Raw genomic sequence first — 17,487 nt, 5'->3', positions numbered from 1 at the left:
AAGATTAAAATCCAATTAATGCAAAAACGCAAGTCTTAAAAACGTAATTTTTACATGCCTTTTTAAAATGTTAAGCCTTTTAAGACTTATATTAAAAAATTTATCGTCAGTGAAAAATGCTGGCAGAAAAAACTCGTTCGTGTTTCGCGAGAAAAATGAGAAACAAACTGTTAAACGTGGGTACAGATGCAAAATCGTAGGTCTCTATGAGACAAATGAGCACTACCATTGAATTTTGGTCAATCCTACTCGCAGAAACGTAACTGTCACGCAAGGGATATTTCACAATTATCTCTCACCCATACAAAGTTAAAAAACAATATTTTTGACTTACTTTTGGTACTGAATGCTTTCATTCTTTCAAAATAGACTAAAAGACTGAACAACAACTGAAAAATTCTAGACACTTGAACATTCAGGCCTTTGGAAATGTTTCGTACACTGCTGATTGGATTCTCTTCAAAAGCTTGAATTACAGCCCCAACTATTGCTTCGTTTCCAGTGACGTGTTTTGTCCTCACTCGATTTAGTTCAGGTACGCGTTCTGTGTCTTCAAATTATTGACGATTCTTTGAACTTTAACTTTCATAAATAACATTTCACAAAAAGTCCAACACTTTTCATAGGCGAATATTGATTCCTTTTTCAACAACACAGAAATTTCAGCCACTGTTGTTGGTTTTTAAAGTAATTTCACCAAATTAAAACAATTTCACTTTTCTGACAGCGCGCACACTTTTGACAGTTTTTTTCAGTGGTACACAAAATGCCGCATAGAAATGCTTCATCAATTGTTTCAAAAGGTGACTGCCCAAATTACTATCAAAATTTGGATTAAGTTTTTACCAACAGAATTTAATTTTTTTCTTGGATCAGCCGAGCGATTTGGTTAATATTTTGTGTGGCCATTTATTTTTCGGGGTGTAATGATCCAACGGTCATTTGGCTTAATTTTAAATAAAAGAAATGTGTTTTAAAATTTCATTTTTTAACTTGCCCCTAACTGAAAGACCACCTAAAATATGTGCATTCTAAATTTCGTAACAATCCGTTGACAAATAACTGAGATATTAAGCTCGAAAATCTTAGCTGAGACAACCTGTATAATTAAATAATAATAGTGGGGATAAAACAGTAAAATACCACCGTAAAATTTAAAATTGCGGATAAATTAAAAACTACTAGAAATTTTGAAATTATCTCCCCACCAATCGTTTCCCCAGGTCATTTTACAAGTGGTAATTGTACATATTTCCATTTTGATGAATTGTTTTGCCAAAATTGAAGAAAAATTCAAACCAGCTATTCTTACATTTCGCAGAGGCAGTTTAGTTTGTTACTAAAAAATCATAACTCAAAGAAGTCGTAAAGCAAAAAAGTTTATTCCAGTGAATTTTGTGGCTCCTCTTATCCAGCATTCAAACTTTTTTACAACATCAGTTCACTCGAGAACTTATTTAAAAATTCTTCTAATTTGAAAAATGGTGGATGCGCCAAATTATTAATTGAAAATTCATAATTTAAAAACAAAAAGTCGTAGAGCAAAACGGTTTGTTCCAGTGAATTCAGCGGCTTATATTAAGCTCGAGACACGTATAATTTCAAACCAAAAACTAGTTTCTTTTCAGCCCTTTTGCACCTCTCCCAAGACCGTCCTATTTTCGTCGCCCTTCGCAGGTAAAAACATGTGCCACATTAACCCTCCTATTGATTTAACAGCGATGGATATCCACCGATTCGTAAAGATTTGCGTCGGTTAATCGTTGGCATGGCTACTCGTATTTCCCGAAGCGTGACCACACACCTGCTGCTAAATCTTCCCCTTAGTACCACTCAACCACCGGCTGCGATAAACTACCAAAACCTTCCCAAAAAAAACAAACGCAAAATCAATGTGTGGATTATGTCGCGCGAAGGCTCCAATTCGCACTCGGAATCGTCCAACAGTTCACCGAATCAGGCTTTGATGATGAGGGACAATAATGACTTCACCGACTTGACACTTTTCGGGTCTGCAGTGCCGGTTTTTAGCCGCACTGGGACTGTGAGACGCGCTACGAAGAAGGTTGACAAGGAAGGGAGTCTCAATGGAGAGGATGTCGAGGTGGTGCATACGAAGTCGCCGAGGGCGAGCCCCGAGCTGCATCCGCCGACGAGTGCGGAAGGGAGGTATCGCAAGTCGCTGGATAGCACCTACAGGTCTGTGCCAAAAACCAAAGTATTGAAGTTAAAAGATTGTTTAATTAGTTTGAAATGCCAAACAATCCGATTTAAATTCTTATATATTTACGAGTACTTTTCTCTATTTTTTTTCTATTTATTTGTATTGACATTTTGGCTTGCTTTGATCATAACTTCTAAAGGAAAACACGTTGCCAAAGACATTTTTTGTAGGTTTTTTTAGGTGAAAAATTTCGTCCTGAATACTAATAAATTGTTAGATTTTTTTATTAGTTACAGTTATCGATCATTTAAGAAAATAGAGATATCTTCAACTGAGCGTTTGTAAAATAAGCTGGGGAATTAATTTGTATTGTTTATTTTGATTTTATTTTTCTCTAATGAAACTTTTTTTTTAAACAGTATTTCTATATTTAATTTTTAAACGACGATTACGGCGAAACTAAGAGAGTTGGGCGAAACATTTTTTTCTCAATATTTTGCATTTTTTGGGGACACGGGAGGGTGTCAACAGATTTTTATTTTTTTTAAATTTTTTTCAATTACGAGAAAACTATTCAAAAAAGTAGAACTATTTCAATTCTAGCTTATGTAAAATGATCCGGGGAATCGATTGGTGTCAAGAAAATTGTAAAATTCCGAATAGTTTTTTAGTTATGAATTTTTTTAAATTTTACAAATTTTTGCTTTTATATGCAATTTATACGAAAACTATTAGTCGGAGAATAATGTTCTTTTTTAAAAAATATAGATAATTAAAAGAGCTTTCCAACGATAATAAACTTCATAGGGTAATCTCTAGTAGTTCCGGAGTTATTGCATGATAAATGTTCCGGGAACCGAAAATCGACAAAAATCTCGACAAAAAGTGGAACAATTGCGACGCAACTATAAGACCGAGAGCAAAACAGTTTGTTCCATTGTAAAGAGCAGATCGAAACCTATCAAATAGGATGGGTTTTGGCAATTTTTTTTTCTCAAAATTTTGAATTTTTCGGAGACAGGGGGGGGTGTTAACAAATTTTTATTTTTTTTTATTTTCTCAATTACCGCAAAACTATTCAAAAAAGTAAAACTATTTTAATTCCAGCTTATGTAAAATGATCCGGGGAATCGATTGGTGTAAAGAAAATTGCAAAATTCCTAATAGTTTTTTAGTTATGAATTTTTTTTATTTTACATATTTTTGCTTTTATATGCAATTTATACGAAAACTATTAGTCGGAGAGTAATGTTCTTTTTTGAAAAATATAGATAATCAAAAGAGCTTTCCAACGATAATAAACTTCATAGGGTAATCTCTAATAGTTCCGGAGTTATTGCATGATAAATGTTCCGGGTACCGAAAATCGACAAAAATCTCGACGAAAAGTGGAACAATTGCGACGAAACTATAAGACCGAGAGCAAAACGGTTTGTTCCACTGTAAAGACCAGATCGAAACCTATCAAATAGGATGGGTTTTGGCAATTTTTTTTTCTCAAAATTTTGAATTTTTCGGAGACAGGGGGGGGTGTTAACAAATTTTTATTTTTTTTTATTTTCTCAATTACCGCAAAACTATTCAAAAAAGTAAAACTATTTTAATTCCAGCTTATGTAAAATGATCCGGGGAATCGATTGGTGTAAAGAAAATTGCAAAATTCCTAATAGTTTTTTAGTTATGAATTTTTTTTATTTTACATATTTTTGCTTTTATATGCAATTTATACGAAAACTATTAGTCGGAGAGTAATGTTCTTTTTTGAAAAATATAGATAATTAAAAGAGCTTTCCAACGATAATAAACTTCATAGGGTAATCTCTAATAGTTCCGGAGTTATTGCATGATAAATGTTCCGGGTACCGAAAATCGACAAAAATCTCGACGAAAAGTGGAACAATTGCGACGAAACTATAAGACTGAGAGCAAAACAGTTTGTTCCATTGTAAAGAGCAGATCGAAATCTATCAACTAGGATGGGTTTTGGCAATTTTTTTTCTTAAAATTTTGAATTTTTTGGAGACGGGGGGGGGGTGTTAACAAATTTTTATTTTTTTTATTTTCTCAATTACCGCAAAACTATTTAAAAAACTAGAACTATTTCAATTCTAGCTTATGTAAAATGATCCGGGGAATCGATTGGTGTCAAGAAAATTGCAAAATTCCTAATAGTTTTTTAGTTATGAATTTTTTTAAATTTTACAAATTTTTGCTTTTATATGCAATTTATCCGAAAACTATTAGTCAAAGAATAATGTTCTTTTTTGAAAAATATAGATAATTAAAAGAGCTTTCCATCGATAATAACCATCATAGGGTAATCTCTAATAGTTCCGGAGTTATTGCATGATAAATGCTCCGGGTACCGGAAATCGACAAAAATCTCGACGAAAAGTGGAACAATTGCGACGAAACTATAAGACCGAGAGCAAAACGGTTTGTTCCATTCTAAAGAGCAGATCGAAACCTATCAAAGAGGATGGGTTTTGGCAATTTTTTTTCTCAAAATTTTGAATTTTTCGGAGACAGGGGGGGTGTGTTAACAAATTTTATTTTTTTTATTTTTTCAATTACCGCAAAACTATTCAAAAAAGTAAAACTATTTTAATTCTAGCTTATGTAAAATGATCCGCGAAATCGATTGGTGTCAAAAAAATTGCGAAATTCCGAATAGTTTGTTAGTTAAGAATTTTTTTTTAATTTTACATATTTTTTCTTTTATATGCAATTTATCCGAAATCTATTAGTCGGAGAATAATGTTCTTTTTTGAAAAATATAGATAATTAAAAGAGCTTTCCAAAGACATAGTACACATCATAGGGTTATCTCTAATAGTTCCGGAGTTATTGCTTGATAAATGATCCGGGTACCGAAAATCGACAAAAATCTCGACGAAAAGTGGAACAGTTGCGACGAAACTATAAGACCGAGAGCAAAACGGTTTGTTCCATTGTAAAGAGCAGATCAAAATCTATCAAATAGAATGGGTTTTGGCAATTTTATTTTCTCAAAATTTTGAATTTTTCGGAGACAGGGAGGGGGTGTTAACAAATTTTTATTTTTTTTTATTTTCTCAATTACCGCAAAACTATTTAAACAAGTAGAACTATTTCAATTCTAGCTTAAGTAAAATGATCCGGGGAATCGATTGGTGTCAAGAAAATTGCAAAATTCCGAATAGTTTTTTAGTTATGAATTTTTTTTTATATTTTACAAATTTTTGCTTTTATATGCAATTTATACGAAAACTATTAGTCGGAGAATAATGCTCTTTTTTGAAAAATATAGATGATTAAAAGGGCTTTCCAACGATAATAAACTTCATAGGGTAATCTCTAATAATTCCGGAGTTATTGCATGATAAATGTTCCGGGTACCGAAAATTGACAAAAATCTCGACGAAAAGTGAAACAGTTGCGACGAAACTATAAGACCGAGAGCAAAACGGTTTGTCCCATTGTAAAGAGCAGATCAAAATCTATCAAACAGAATTGGTTTTGGCAATTTTATTTTCTCAAAATTTTGAATTTTTCGGAGACAGGGGGGGTGTTAACAAATTTTTATTTTTTTTTATTTTCTCAATTACCACAAAACTATTCAAAAAAGTAGAACTAATTCAATTCTAGCCTATGTAAAATGATCCGGGGAATCGATTGGTGTCAAGAAAATTGCAAAATTCCTAATAGTTTTTTAGTTATGAATTTTTTTAAATTTTACAAATTTTTGCTTTTATATGCAATTTATACGAAAACTATTAGTCGAAGAATAATGTTCTTTTTTGAAAAATATAGATAATTAAAAGAGCTTTCCATCGATAATAACCTTCATAGGGTAATCTCTAATAGTTCCGGAGTTATTGCATGATAAATGCTCCGGGTACCGGAAATCGACAAAAATCTCGACGAAAAGTGGAACAATTGCGACGAAACTATAAGACCGAGAGCAAAACGGTTTGTTCCATTCTAAAGAGCAGATCGAAACCTATCAAAGAGGATGGGTTTTGGCAATTTTTTTTTCTCAAAATTTTGAATTTTTCGGAGACAGGGGGGGTGTGTTAACAAATTTTATTTTTTTTATTTTCTCAATTACCGCAAAACTATTCAAAAAAGTAAAACTATTTTAATTCTAGCTTATGTAAAATGATCCGGGAAATCGATTGGTGTCAAAAAAATTGCGAAATTCCGAATAGTTTGTTAGTTAAGAATTTTTTTTAAATTTTACATATTTTTGTTTTTATATGCAATTTATCCGAAAACTATTAGTCGGAGAATAATGTTCTTTTTTGAAAAATATAGATAATAAAAAGAGCTTTCCAACGATAATAAACTTCATAGGGTAATCTCTAGTAGTTCCGGAGTTATTGCATGATAAATGTTCCGGGTACCGAAAATCGACAAAAATCTCGACAAAAAGTGGAACAGTTGCGACGAAACTATAAGACCGAGAGCAAAACAGTTTGTTCCATTGTAAAGAGCAGATCAAAACCTATCAAATAGGATGGGTTTTGGCAATTTTTTTTTCTCAAAATTTTGAATTTTTCGGAGACAGGGGGGGGTGTTAACAAATTTTTATTTTTTTTTATTTTCTCAATTACCACAAAACTATTCAAAAAAGTAAAACTATTTCAATTCTAGCTTATGTAAAATGATCCGGGGAATCGACTGGTGTCAAGAAAATTGCAAAATTCCTAATAGTTTTTTAGTTATAAATTTTTTTAAATTTTACATATTTTTGCATTTATATGCAATTTATACGAAAACTATTAGTCGGAGAATAATACTCTTTTTTGAAAAATATAGATGATGAAAAGGGCTTTCCAACGATTATAAACTTCATAGGGTAATCTCTAATAATTCCGGAGTTATTGCATGATAAATGTTCCGGGTACCGAAAATCGACAAAAATCTCGACGAAAAGTGGAACAGTTGCGACGAAACTATAAGACCGAGAGCAAAACGGTTTGTTTCATTGTAAAGAGCAGATCGAAAACTATCAAATAGGATGGGTTTTGGCATTTTTTTTTTCTCAAAATTTTGAATTTTTCGGAGACAGGGGGGGGTGTTAACACATTTTTTATTTTTCTTATTTTCTCAATTACCACAAAACTATTCAAAAAAGTAAAACTATTTCAATTCTAGCTTATGTAAAATGATCCGGGGAATCGATTGGTGTCAAGAAAATTGCAAAATTCCTAAAAGTTTTTTAGTTATGAATTTTTTTAAATTGTACATATTTTTGCTTTTATACGCAATTTATACGAAAACTATTAGTCGGAGAATAATGTTCTTTTTTGAAAAATATAGATGATTAAAAGGGCTTTCCAACGATAATAAACTTCATAGGGTAATCTCTAATAATTCCGGAGTTATTGCATGATAAATGTTCCGGGTACCGAAAATCGACAAAAATCTCGAAGAAAAGTGGAACAGTTGCGTCGAAACTATAAGACCGAGAGCAAAACGATTTGTTCCATCGTAAAGACCAGATCAAAATCTATCATATAGGATGGGTTTTGGCAATTTTGTTTTCTCAAAATTTTGAATTTTTCGGAGACAGGGGGGTTGTATTAACAAATTTTTATTTTTTTTATTTTTTCAATTACCGCAAAACTATTTAAAAAAGTAGAATTATTTCAATTCTAGCTAATGTAAAATGTTCCGAGGAATCGATTGGTGTCAAAAAAATTGCAAAATTTCCAATAGTTTTTTAGTTATGAATTTTTTTAAATTTTACATATTTTTGCTTTTAGATGCAATTTATACGAAAACTATTAGTCGGAAAATTATGTTCTTTTTTGAGAAATATAGATAATTAAAAGAGCTTTCCAACGGTACTAAACTTCATAGGGAAATCTCTAATAGTTCCGGAGTTATTGCATGATAAATGTTCCGGGTACCGAAAATCGACAAAAATCTCGACGAAAAGTGGAACAATTGCGACGAAACTATAAGATCGAGAGCAAAACAGTTTGTTCCATTGTAAAGAGCAGATCGAAACCTATCAAATAGGATGGGTTTTGGCAATTTTTTTTTTCTCAAAATTTTGAATTTTTCGGAGACAGGGGGGGTGTTAACAAATTTTTATTTTTTTTATTTTCTCAATTACCGCAAAACTATTCAAAAAAGTAAAACTATTTTAATTCCAGCTTATGTAAAATGATCCGGGGAATCGATTGGTGTAAAGAAAATTGCAAAATTCCTAATAGTTTTTTAGTTATGAATTTTTTTTATTTTACATATTTTTGCTTTTATATGCAATTTATACGAAAACTATTAGTCGGAGAGTAATGTTCTTTTTTGAAAAATATAGATAATTAAAAGAGCTTTCCAACGATAATAAACTTCATAGGGTAATCTCTAATAGTTCCGGAGTTATTGCATGATAAATGTTCCGGGTACCGAAAATCGACAAAAATCTCGACGAAAAGTGGAACAATTGCGACGAAACTATAAGACCGAGAGCAAAACGGTTTGTTCCACTGTAAAGACCAGATCGAAACCTATCAAATAGGATGGGTTTTGGCAATTTTTTTTTCTCAAAATTTTGAATTTTTCGGAGACAGGGGGGGGTGTTAACAAATTTTTATTTTTTTTTATTTTCTCAATTACCGCAAAACTATTCAAAAAAGTAAAACTATTTTAATTCCAGCTTATGTAAAATGATCCGGGGAATCGATTGGTGTAAAGAAAATTGCAAAATTCCTAATAGTTTTTTAGTTATGAATTTTTTTTATTTTACATATTTTTGCTTTTATATGCAATTTATACGAAAACTATTAGTCGGAGAGTAATGTTCTTTTTTGAAAAATATAGATAATTAAAAGAGCTTTCCAACGATAATAAACTTCATAGGGTAATCTCTAATAGTTCCGGAGTTATTGCATGATAAATGTTCCGGGTACCGAAAATCGACAAAAATCTCGACGAAAAGTGGAACAATTGCGACGAAACTATAAGACCGAGAGCAAAACGGTTTGTTCCACTGTAAAGACCAGATCGAAACCTATCAAATAGGATGGGTTTTGGCAATTTTTTTTTCTCAAAATTTTGAATTTTTCGGAGACAGGGGGGGGTGTTAACAAATTTTTATTTTTTTTTATTTTCTCAATTACCGCAAAACTATTCAAAAAAGTAAAACTATTTTAATTCCAGCTTATGTAAAATGATCCGGGGAATCGATTGGTGTAAAGAAAATTGCAAAATTCCTAATAGTTTTTTAGTTATGAATTTTTTTTATTTTACATATTTTTGCTTTTATATGCAATTTATACGAAAACTATTAGTCGGAGAGTAATGTTCTTTTTTGAAAAATATAGATAATTAAAAGAGCTTTCCAACGATAATAAACTTCATAGGGTAATCTCTAATAGTTCCGGAGTTATTGCATGATAAATGTTCCGGGTACCGAAAATCGACAAAAATCTCGACGAAAAGTGGAACAATTGCGACGAAACTATAAGACTGAGAGCAAAACAGTTTGTTCCATTGTAAAGAGCAGATCGAAATCTATCAACTAGGATGGGTTTTGGCAATTTTTTTTCTTAAAATTTTGAATTTTTTGGAGACGGGGGGGGGGGGGGTGTTAACAAATTTTTATTTTTTTTATTTTCTCAATTACCGCAAAACTATTTAAAAAACTAGAACTATTTCAATTCTAGCTTATGTAAAATGATCCGGGGAATCGATTGGTGTCAAGAAAATTGCAAAATTCCTAATAGTTTTTTAGTTATGAATTTTTTTAAATTTTACAAATTTTTGCTTTTATATGCAATTTATCCGAAAACTATTAGTCAAAGAATAATGTTCTTTTTTGAAAAATATAGATAATTAAAAGAGCTTTCCATCGATAATAACCATCATAGGGTAATCTCTAATAGTTCCGGAGTTATTGCATGATAAATGCTCCGGGTACCGGAAATCGACAAAAATCTCGACGAAAAGTGGAACAATTGCGACGAAACTATAAGACCGAGAGCAAAACGGTTTGTTCCATTCTAAAGAGCAGATCGAAACCTATCAAAGAGGATGGGTTTTGGCAATTTTTTTTCTCAAAATTTTGAATTTTTCGGAGACAGGGGGGGTGTGTTAACAAATTTTATTTTTTTTATTTTTTCAATTACCGCAAAACTATTCAAAAAAGTAAAACTATTTTAATTCTAGCTTATGTAAAATGATCCGCGAAATCGATTGGTGTCAAAAAAATTGCGAAATTCCGAATAGTTTGTTAGTTAAGAATTTTTTTTTAATTTTACATATTTTTTCTTTTATATGCAATTTATCCGAAATCTATTAGTCGGAGAATAATGTTCTTTTTTGAAAAATATAGATAATTAAAAGAGCTTTCCAAAGACATAGTACACATCATAGGGTTATCTCTAATAGTTCCGGAGTTATTGCTTGATAAATGATCCGGGTACCGAAAATCGACAAAAATCTCGACGAAAAGTGGAACAGTTGCGACGAAACTATAAGACCGAGAGCAAAACGGTTTGTTCCATTGTAAAGAGCAGATCAAAATCTATCAAATAGAATGGGTTTTGGCAATTTTATTTTCTCAAAATTTTGAATTTTTCGGAGACAGGGAGGGGGTGTTAACAAATTTTTATTTTTTTTTATTTTCTCAATTACCGCAAAACTATTTAAACAAGTAGAACTATTTCAATTCTAGCTTAAGTAAAATGATCCGGGGAATCGATTGGTGTCAAGAAAATTGCAAAATTCCGAATAGTTTTTTAGTTATGAATTTTTTTTTATATTTTACAAATTTTTGCTTTTATATGCAATTTATACGAAAACTATTAGTCGGAGAATAATGCTCTTTTTTGAAAAATATAGATGATTAAAAGGGCTTTCCAACGATAATAAACTTCATAGGGTAATCTCTAATAATTCCGGAGTTATTGCATGATAAATGTTCCGGGTACCGAAAATTGACAAAAATCTCGACGAAAAGTGAAACAGTTGCGACGAAACTATAAGACCGAGAGCAAAACGGTTTGTCCCATTGTAAAGAGCAGATCAAAATCTATCAAACAGAATTGGTTTTGGCAATTTTATTTTCTCAAAATTTTGAATTTTTCGGAGACAGGGGGGGTGTTAACAAATTTTTATTTTTTTTTATTTTCTCAATTACCACAAAACTATTCAAAAAAGTAGAACTAATTCAATTCTAGCCTATGTAAAATGATCCGGGGAATCGATTGGTGTCAAGAAAATTGCAAAATTCCTAATAGTTTTTTAGTTATGAATTTTTTTAAATTTTACAAATTTTTGCTTTTATATGCAATTTATACGAAAACTATTAGTCGAAGAATAATGTTCTTTTTTGAAAAATATAGATAATTAAAAGAGCTTTCCATCGATAATAACCTTCATAGGGTAATCTCTAATAGTTCCGGAGTTATTGCATGATAAATGCTCCGGGTACCGGAAATCGACAAAAATCTCGACGAAAAGTGGAACAATTGCGACGAAACTATAAGACCGAGAGCAAAACGGTTTGTTCCATTCTAAAGAGCAGATCGAAACCTATCAAAGAGGATGGGTTTTGGCAATTTTTTTTTCTCAAAATTTTGAATTTTTCGGAGACAGGGGGGGTGTGTTAACAAATTTTATTTTTTTTATTTTCTCAATTACCGCAAAACTATTCAAAAAAGTAAAACTATTTTAATTCTAGCTTATGTAAAATGATCCGGGAAATCGATTGGTGTCAAAAAAATTGCGAAATTCCGAAAAGTTTGTTAGTTAAGAATTTTTTTTAAATTTTACATATTTTTGTTTTTATATGCAATTTATCCGAAAACTATTAGTCGGAGAATAATGTTCTTTTTTGAAAAATATAGATAATAAAAAGAGCTTTCCAACGATAATAAACTTCATAGGGTAATCTCTAGTAGTTCCGGAGTTATTGCATGATAAATGTTCCGGGTACCGAAAATCGACAAAAATCTCGACAAAAAGTGGAACAGTTGCGACGAAACTATAAGACCGAGAGCAAAACAGTTTGTTCCATTGTAAAGAGCAGATCAAAACCTATCAAATAGGATGGGTTTTGGCAATTTTTTTTTCTCAAAATTTTGAATTTTTCGGAGACAGGGGGGGGTGTTAACAAATTTTTATTTTTTTTTATTTTCTCAATTACCACAAAACTATTCAAAAAAGTAAAACTATTTCAATTCTAGCTTATGTAAAATGATCCGGGGAATCGACTGGTGTCAAGAAAATTGCAAAATTCCTAATAGTTTTTTAGTTATAAATTTTTTTAAATTTTACATATTTTTGCATTTATATGCAATTTATACGAAAACTATTAGTCGGAGAATAATACTCTTTTTTGAAAAATATAGATGATGAAAAGGGCTTTCCAACGATTATAAACTTCATAGGGTAATCTCTAATAATTCCGGAGTTATTGCATGATAAATGTTCCGGGTACCGAAAATCGACAAAAATCTCGACGAAAAGTGGAACAGTTGCGACGAAACTATAAGACCGAGAGCAAAACGGTTTGTTTCATTGTAAAGAGCAGATCGAAAACTATCAAATAGGATGGGTTTTGGCATTTTTTTTTTCTCAAAATTTTGAATTTTTCGGAGACAGGGGGGGGTGTTAACACATTTTTTATTTTTCTTATTTTCTCAATTACCACAAAACTATTCAAAAAAGTAAAACTATTTCAATTCTAGCTTATGTAAAATGATCCGGGGAATCGATTGGTGTCAAGAAAATTGCAAAATTCCTAAAAGTTTTTTAGTTATGAATTTTTTTAAATTGTACATATTTTTGCTTTTATACGCAATTTATACGAAAACTATTAGTCGGAGAATAATGTTCTTTTTTGAAAAATATAGATGATTAAAAGGGCTTTCCAACGATAATAAACTTCATAGGGTAATCTCTAATAATTCCGGAGTTATTGCATGATAAATGTTCCGGGTACCGAAAATCGACAAAAATCTCGAAGAAAAGTGGAACAGTTGCGTCGAAACTATAAGACCGAGAGCAAAACGATTTGTTCCATCGTAAAGACCAGATCAAAATCTATCATATAGGATGGGTTTTGGCAATTTTGTTTTCTCAAAATTTTGAATTTTTCGGAGACAGGGGGGTTGTATTAACAAATTTTTATTTTTTTTATTTTTTCAATTACCGCAAAACTATTTAAAAAAGTAGAATTATTTCAATTCTAGCTAGTGTAAAATGTTCCGAGGAATCGATTGGTGTCAAAAAAATTGCAAAATTTCCAATAGTTTTTTAGTTATGAATTTTTTTAAATTTTACATATTTTTGCTTTTAGATGCAATTTATACGAAAACTATTAGTCGGAAAATTATGTTCTTTTTTGAGAAATATAGATAATTAAAAGAGCTTTCCAACGGTACTAAACTTCATAGGGAAATCTCTAATAGTTCCGGAGTTATTGCATGATAAATGTTCCGGGTACCGAAAATCGACAAAAATCTCGACGAAAAGTGGAACAATTGCGACGAAACTATAAGATCGAGAGCAAAACAGTTTGTTCCATTGTAAAGAGCAGATCGAAACCTATCAAATAGGATGGGTTTTGGCAATTTTTTTTTTCTCAAAATTTTGAATTTTTCGGAGACAGGGGGGGTGTTAACAAATTTTTATTTTTTTTTATTTTCTCAATTACCGCAAAACTATTTAAAAAAGTAGAACTATTTTAATTCTAGCTTATGTAAAATGATCCGGGGAATCGATTGGTGTCAAGAAAATTGCAAAATTCCTAATAGTTTTTTAGTTATGAATTTTTTTAAATTTTACATATTTTTTCTTTTATATGCAATTTATACGAAAACTATTAGTCGGAGAATAATGTTCTTTTTTGAAAAATATAGATAATAAAAAGAGCTTTCCAACGATAATAAACTTCATAGGGTAATCTCTAGTAGTTCCGGAGTTATTGCTAAATGTTCCGGGTACCAAAAATCGACAAAAATCTCGACGAAAAGTGGAATAATTGTGTCTAGAACTTTTCAGTTGTTGTTCAGTCTTTTAGTCCTTTTTGAAAGAATTAAAGATTTAATCTTATAACAACCGTTCTTTAGACTTAGTTTGGAGTCCATCTCCGAGTACAAAACCAAGAGCTCCTTCTCCACATCCTCGCTGTACCCCAGCCGTGAGTGCAGCTCCATGGAGTCGTCATCCTCCGACTGCACCGACTATGCAGTGCGCAGCACCACCGAAACCAACCGCGAGGAAAAAACCCTCATGAGCCCCGGCTCAAGCTACCTCAGCTGGATCGAAAGCGTCAACAGCGAGTACTTCGGAAGTGCCACCACCACCACGGCCGAGGTCTCCGACGTCGATAATAAAGTGGGCGAGTGGAACAATTTTTGGTTGAATTATAACAGTGCAAGGAGTCGGTACCTCTCAAGTCCATACTTGAGTACTTCGAATGAAGACAGGACAGGTGATGAACTTTCAGACGCGAAAAGCACCTGTAGTACACAGCGCGAATTCACCGAGAAAATGAGTTTAGAGCAAGTTATGTTGACGGTGGATGAAATCAATGAGGCCATTAAATGTGCACAGAGGATTACGGAGATTTTGCAAAATGCACTCAAAAGGTCCGAGCATGAGTTTGATGACTCGAAGAATGATTCGTATTATTCGGCACCGTATTCGCAACACGTAAGTACAAAAAACCAATCTGATGTATCTATTCTTTTATTGCGATTCTTTACTTTGTTTAATAACAATAATAACACAATAATAAAAAATATGTAAAAAAATAAAAAAACGTTATCCATATTATCCAGCAACAAATTTAAAAATGAAAATAGATTGAGCGTAATGTTAACACATTTTTTTAATTTTTTAAAAACATAAGTTTTTTTATCTGTTTGTTAAAGTAAAATTTTTGGTTCTATCATAAATAAAAGGAAACAATTAAAAATTACAATTCCCAGTCTCGTTACAAAAATCTCATTGTTTTTCGTTTTCGTTTTATTTTTATTTTTTGTTTTTATTCTTTTTGATTATCTATAATTAATGTTTGCTGGCTGAGAAACGTAGAAAAATACTGTTTGTTCTAACATTTTACAAGAAAAAAACCCTGTTTAACACTAAAAACATGTTTCAATAAAAAATTTATTTTTTTAAGTTTATTTCGTATTACATTTTGTAACACAAACAGTTCTCATTTATTTTATAAAAAATTGTACTTATAAAACAATAAAAAGCAAGTTTAGATTTTATTTAAAATCTCGCCTAAAATATGCTCCGAAATAAGATAGGTTTTAAATACAGAGGTAAAATGACTTATTTATTTTCTGCAGAATTTTTTTTATGATAAGGAAATACGTTAACGATTTTTTTTTGATAAATAGAGTTGTTCAAGCGAAGTAAAAATATACTGAACAGAGCGCTAAGAGAAAAAAAAATCTGGTGATTTATTTAGCTTGTTTTGACGAAATTTTGCGACAAATTTGTGTTTTGACTTAAAAACGAATTAATTCACATGAGAAGAATTATTGTAGGTAATAAATAATCGACTTGATTAGATAATTTTTCATCGAGATTTCGCAAAAAATCATGAGGTTCTACAATTTTTTTTAGCAATTTTTGTATTGTTTTTGGCTTCTTATTTTTGACAACACTTTGCTTAAACCCGAGCTAAATTGAATGAAACTGGGAGAAAATATGATCAATTTTGATTTAGCCATTATTGTAATGTGGTGATTTTTGAGTCAGCTCAAGATTTACTCTGATTTAATCATAATTTTCAATGTCTTCCTCTGACGTACTCAGAACTTTTTATAGTGATTTCCTCAAGATTTTCCCTGATTTCCTCAATTTTCTACATTGATTTTCTCTGCGGTTTATCCCTCGGATTCAAAAATTAAAAAAAAAGAAAAATATGCTCAACTGCTCAAGGACAAGACAAAATGCTACATTTTTTGGCTCATTTATTAAGTAATTTTTCTATATATTTTCACTGAGATTTTGTGATGTAATTGCGTTTGTGGTCGGAATTCAAACTAAAACACTCAAAAAAAAACAGAGACTATGTTAAAATAGCACAATTTCTGATCAATTTTCCTTTTGAGAAAATTTTAGAAAATACAGAAAATCAACCATAATTTGGTCACTTTTCTGAACCAATTGTAACAAAGCTTTTCAAAATATGTGCTTAAACATTGAAAAAGGGCAAGAATAACACAATTTTCGCTTCACTTTGATACATATTTTGTTTGTTATTAATAAAATTTAGCATTTTTGGCTAGAATGTACGCATAAAAAAATTCTTCCAAAATAATTAAGTTTCTTGTTTAAAAACATATTAAATCGAGCGAAATAAGCTAAAATAACATAAAATCTATCTAACTTTTCAGTTTAGTAATTTTTTAGCCAGAGAGCAAATGCTATTTCTATTGAATTGGAATGGATACTAGCTGTATTTTTAGTTAAAAAATATTCGAATAAAAAAGGAAAAGTTTTGTCATATTCGACTCAAATTATTGATTTCTTTTTGATTTTTTTTAGCTTAAAAATAAATGTTACTGTTTATGAATTAATGTAGTGTTTTCCAAAATTCCACCTATTTTAGTGGAAACTTTACGAAGTGAAAATTCTCCAAATGTTCGAAAATTACAAAAGTATCGTGATTTTTCAGTACTTACCTCTTGTCACTTGACGAATGGGCAATCCCAAAAAGTTGATTTTTCTAGATGTTCCAGAAAAAAAGTAATTTTATTCTGTTGTAAGTGGTAACTGATACAGTGATTCCACTGCTATACACAATATATTATCAGACGTTATGCTATCCTACTTTCGCTTAGGTGTATATTTGGTTGCATAATATCATTATAAGACTGAATTGCGAATTTATAATAAGACGAAATGGTTATTTTTTATTATCTGCATTGCATAATAAAGCAAATACATTTAAAAAAAGATGCATTGTGTCTTTTTCTTCCAGAATTCCGTCAAAGACGAGGTAATCGTCCAAAGAGAGCGCTCATTCTCATACGCCATGGACCCTCAGGAAATCCAGAAACAGAAGCAGCAACTGCAGAAAAACACCCCTCAATCGTCCAGCAGTAGCTGCATAAACGCCTTACTAAACACCGGCGTCGCTGACATCCTCAAACGCGTGATAACCAAGCGTCGCGACGTCTTCAACCCTAGCGAATTCTCCCCCGTGTCACGTGCCAGCTTCTCGGACTGGTCGAGCACCAAGTGACTCACACAACACATCAAACTTTACTTTGTATCTAATTCGTGTATAGTTTTGATAAAAAACGAATAAAACGCTCCACGTTCAAATCTCCCGCCATTGGCGGTTTTTCAGCGACGGT

The 17,487-nt window shown here is 31.4% G+C and overlaps 1 protein-coding gene across 1 annotated transcript; it reads left to right on the top strand.

Moving 5' to 3' along the window:
- The first annotated feature begins 378 nt into the window (after positions 1-378).
- On the top strand, positions 379-17,455 carry LOC103313901 (uncharacterized). Its single transcript, XM_064359606.1, has 5 exons — positions 379-803; positions 1,629-1,677; positions 1,828-2,199; positions 14,233-14,818; positions 17,109-17,455. The coding sequence occupies exons 1-5, from the start codon at positions 767-769 to the stop codon at positions 17,370-17,372; spliced, it is 1,308 nt and encodes a 435-aa protein (XP_064215676.1). The 5' UTR covers positions 379-766; the 3' UTR covers positions 17,373-17,455.
- The last annotated feature ends 32 nt before the right edge of the window (positions 17,456-17,487 follow it).

This window comes from Tribolium castaneum, chromosome 1 (genome assembly GCF_031307605.1).
Source record: "Tribolium castaneum strain GA2 chromosome 1, icTriCast1.1, whole genome shotgun sequence".
Classification (NCBI taxonomy): Eukaryota; Metazoa; Arthropoda; class Insecta; order Coleoptera; family Tenebrionidae; genus Tribolium; species Tribolium castaneum.
The sequence above is the reverse complement of the archived record's forward strand: the minus strand, read 5'-3'. Positions and strand labels throughout refer to the sequence as shown.

What these genes read in the sequence shown, in the direction of transcription:
- LOC103313901 (XM_064359606.1), top strand. Translation starts at nt 767, where the DNA reads ATGCCGCATAGAAATGCTTCATCAATTGTTTCAAAAG. An exon ending in TTCATCAATTGTTTCAAAAG is followed by an intron (nt 804 to 1,628) that starts GTGACTGCCCAA and finishes GTTTCTTTTCAG; the next exon opens with CCCTTTTGCACCTCTCCCAA. An exon ending in ATTTTCGTCGCCCTTCGCAG is followed by an intron (nt 1,678 to 1,827) that starts GTAAAAACATGT and finishes TCTTCCCCTTAG; the next exon opens with TACCACTCAACCACCGGCTG.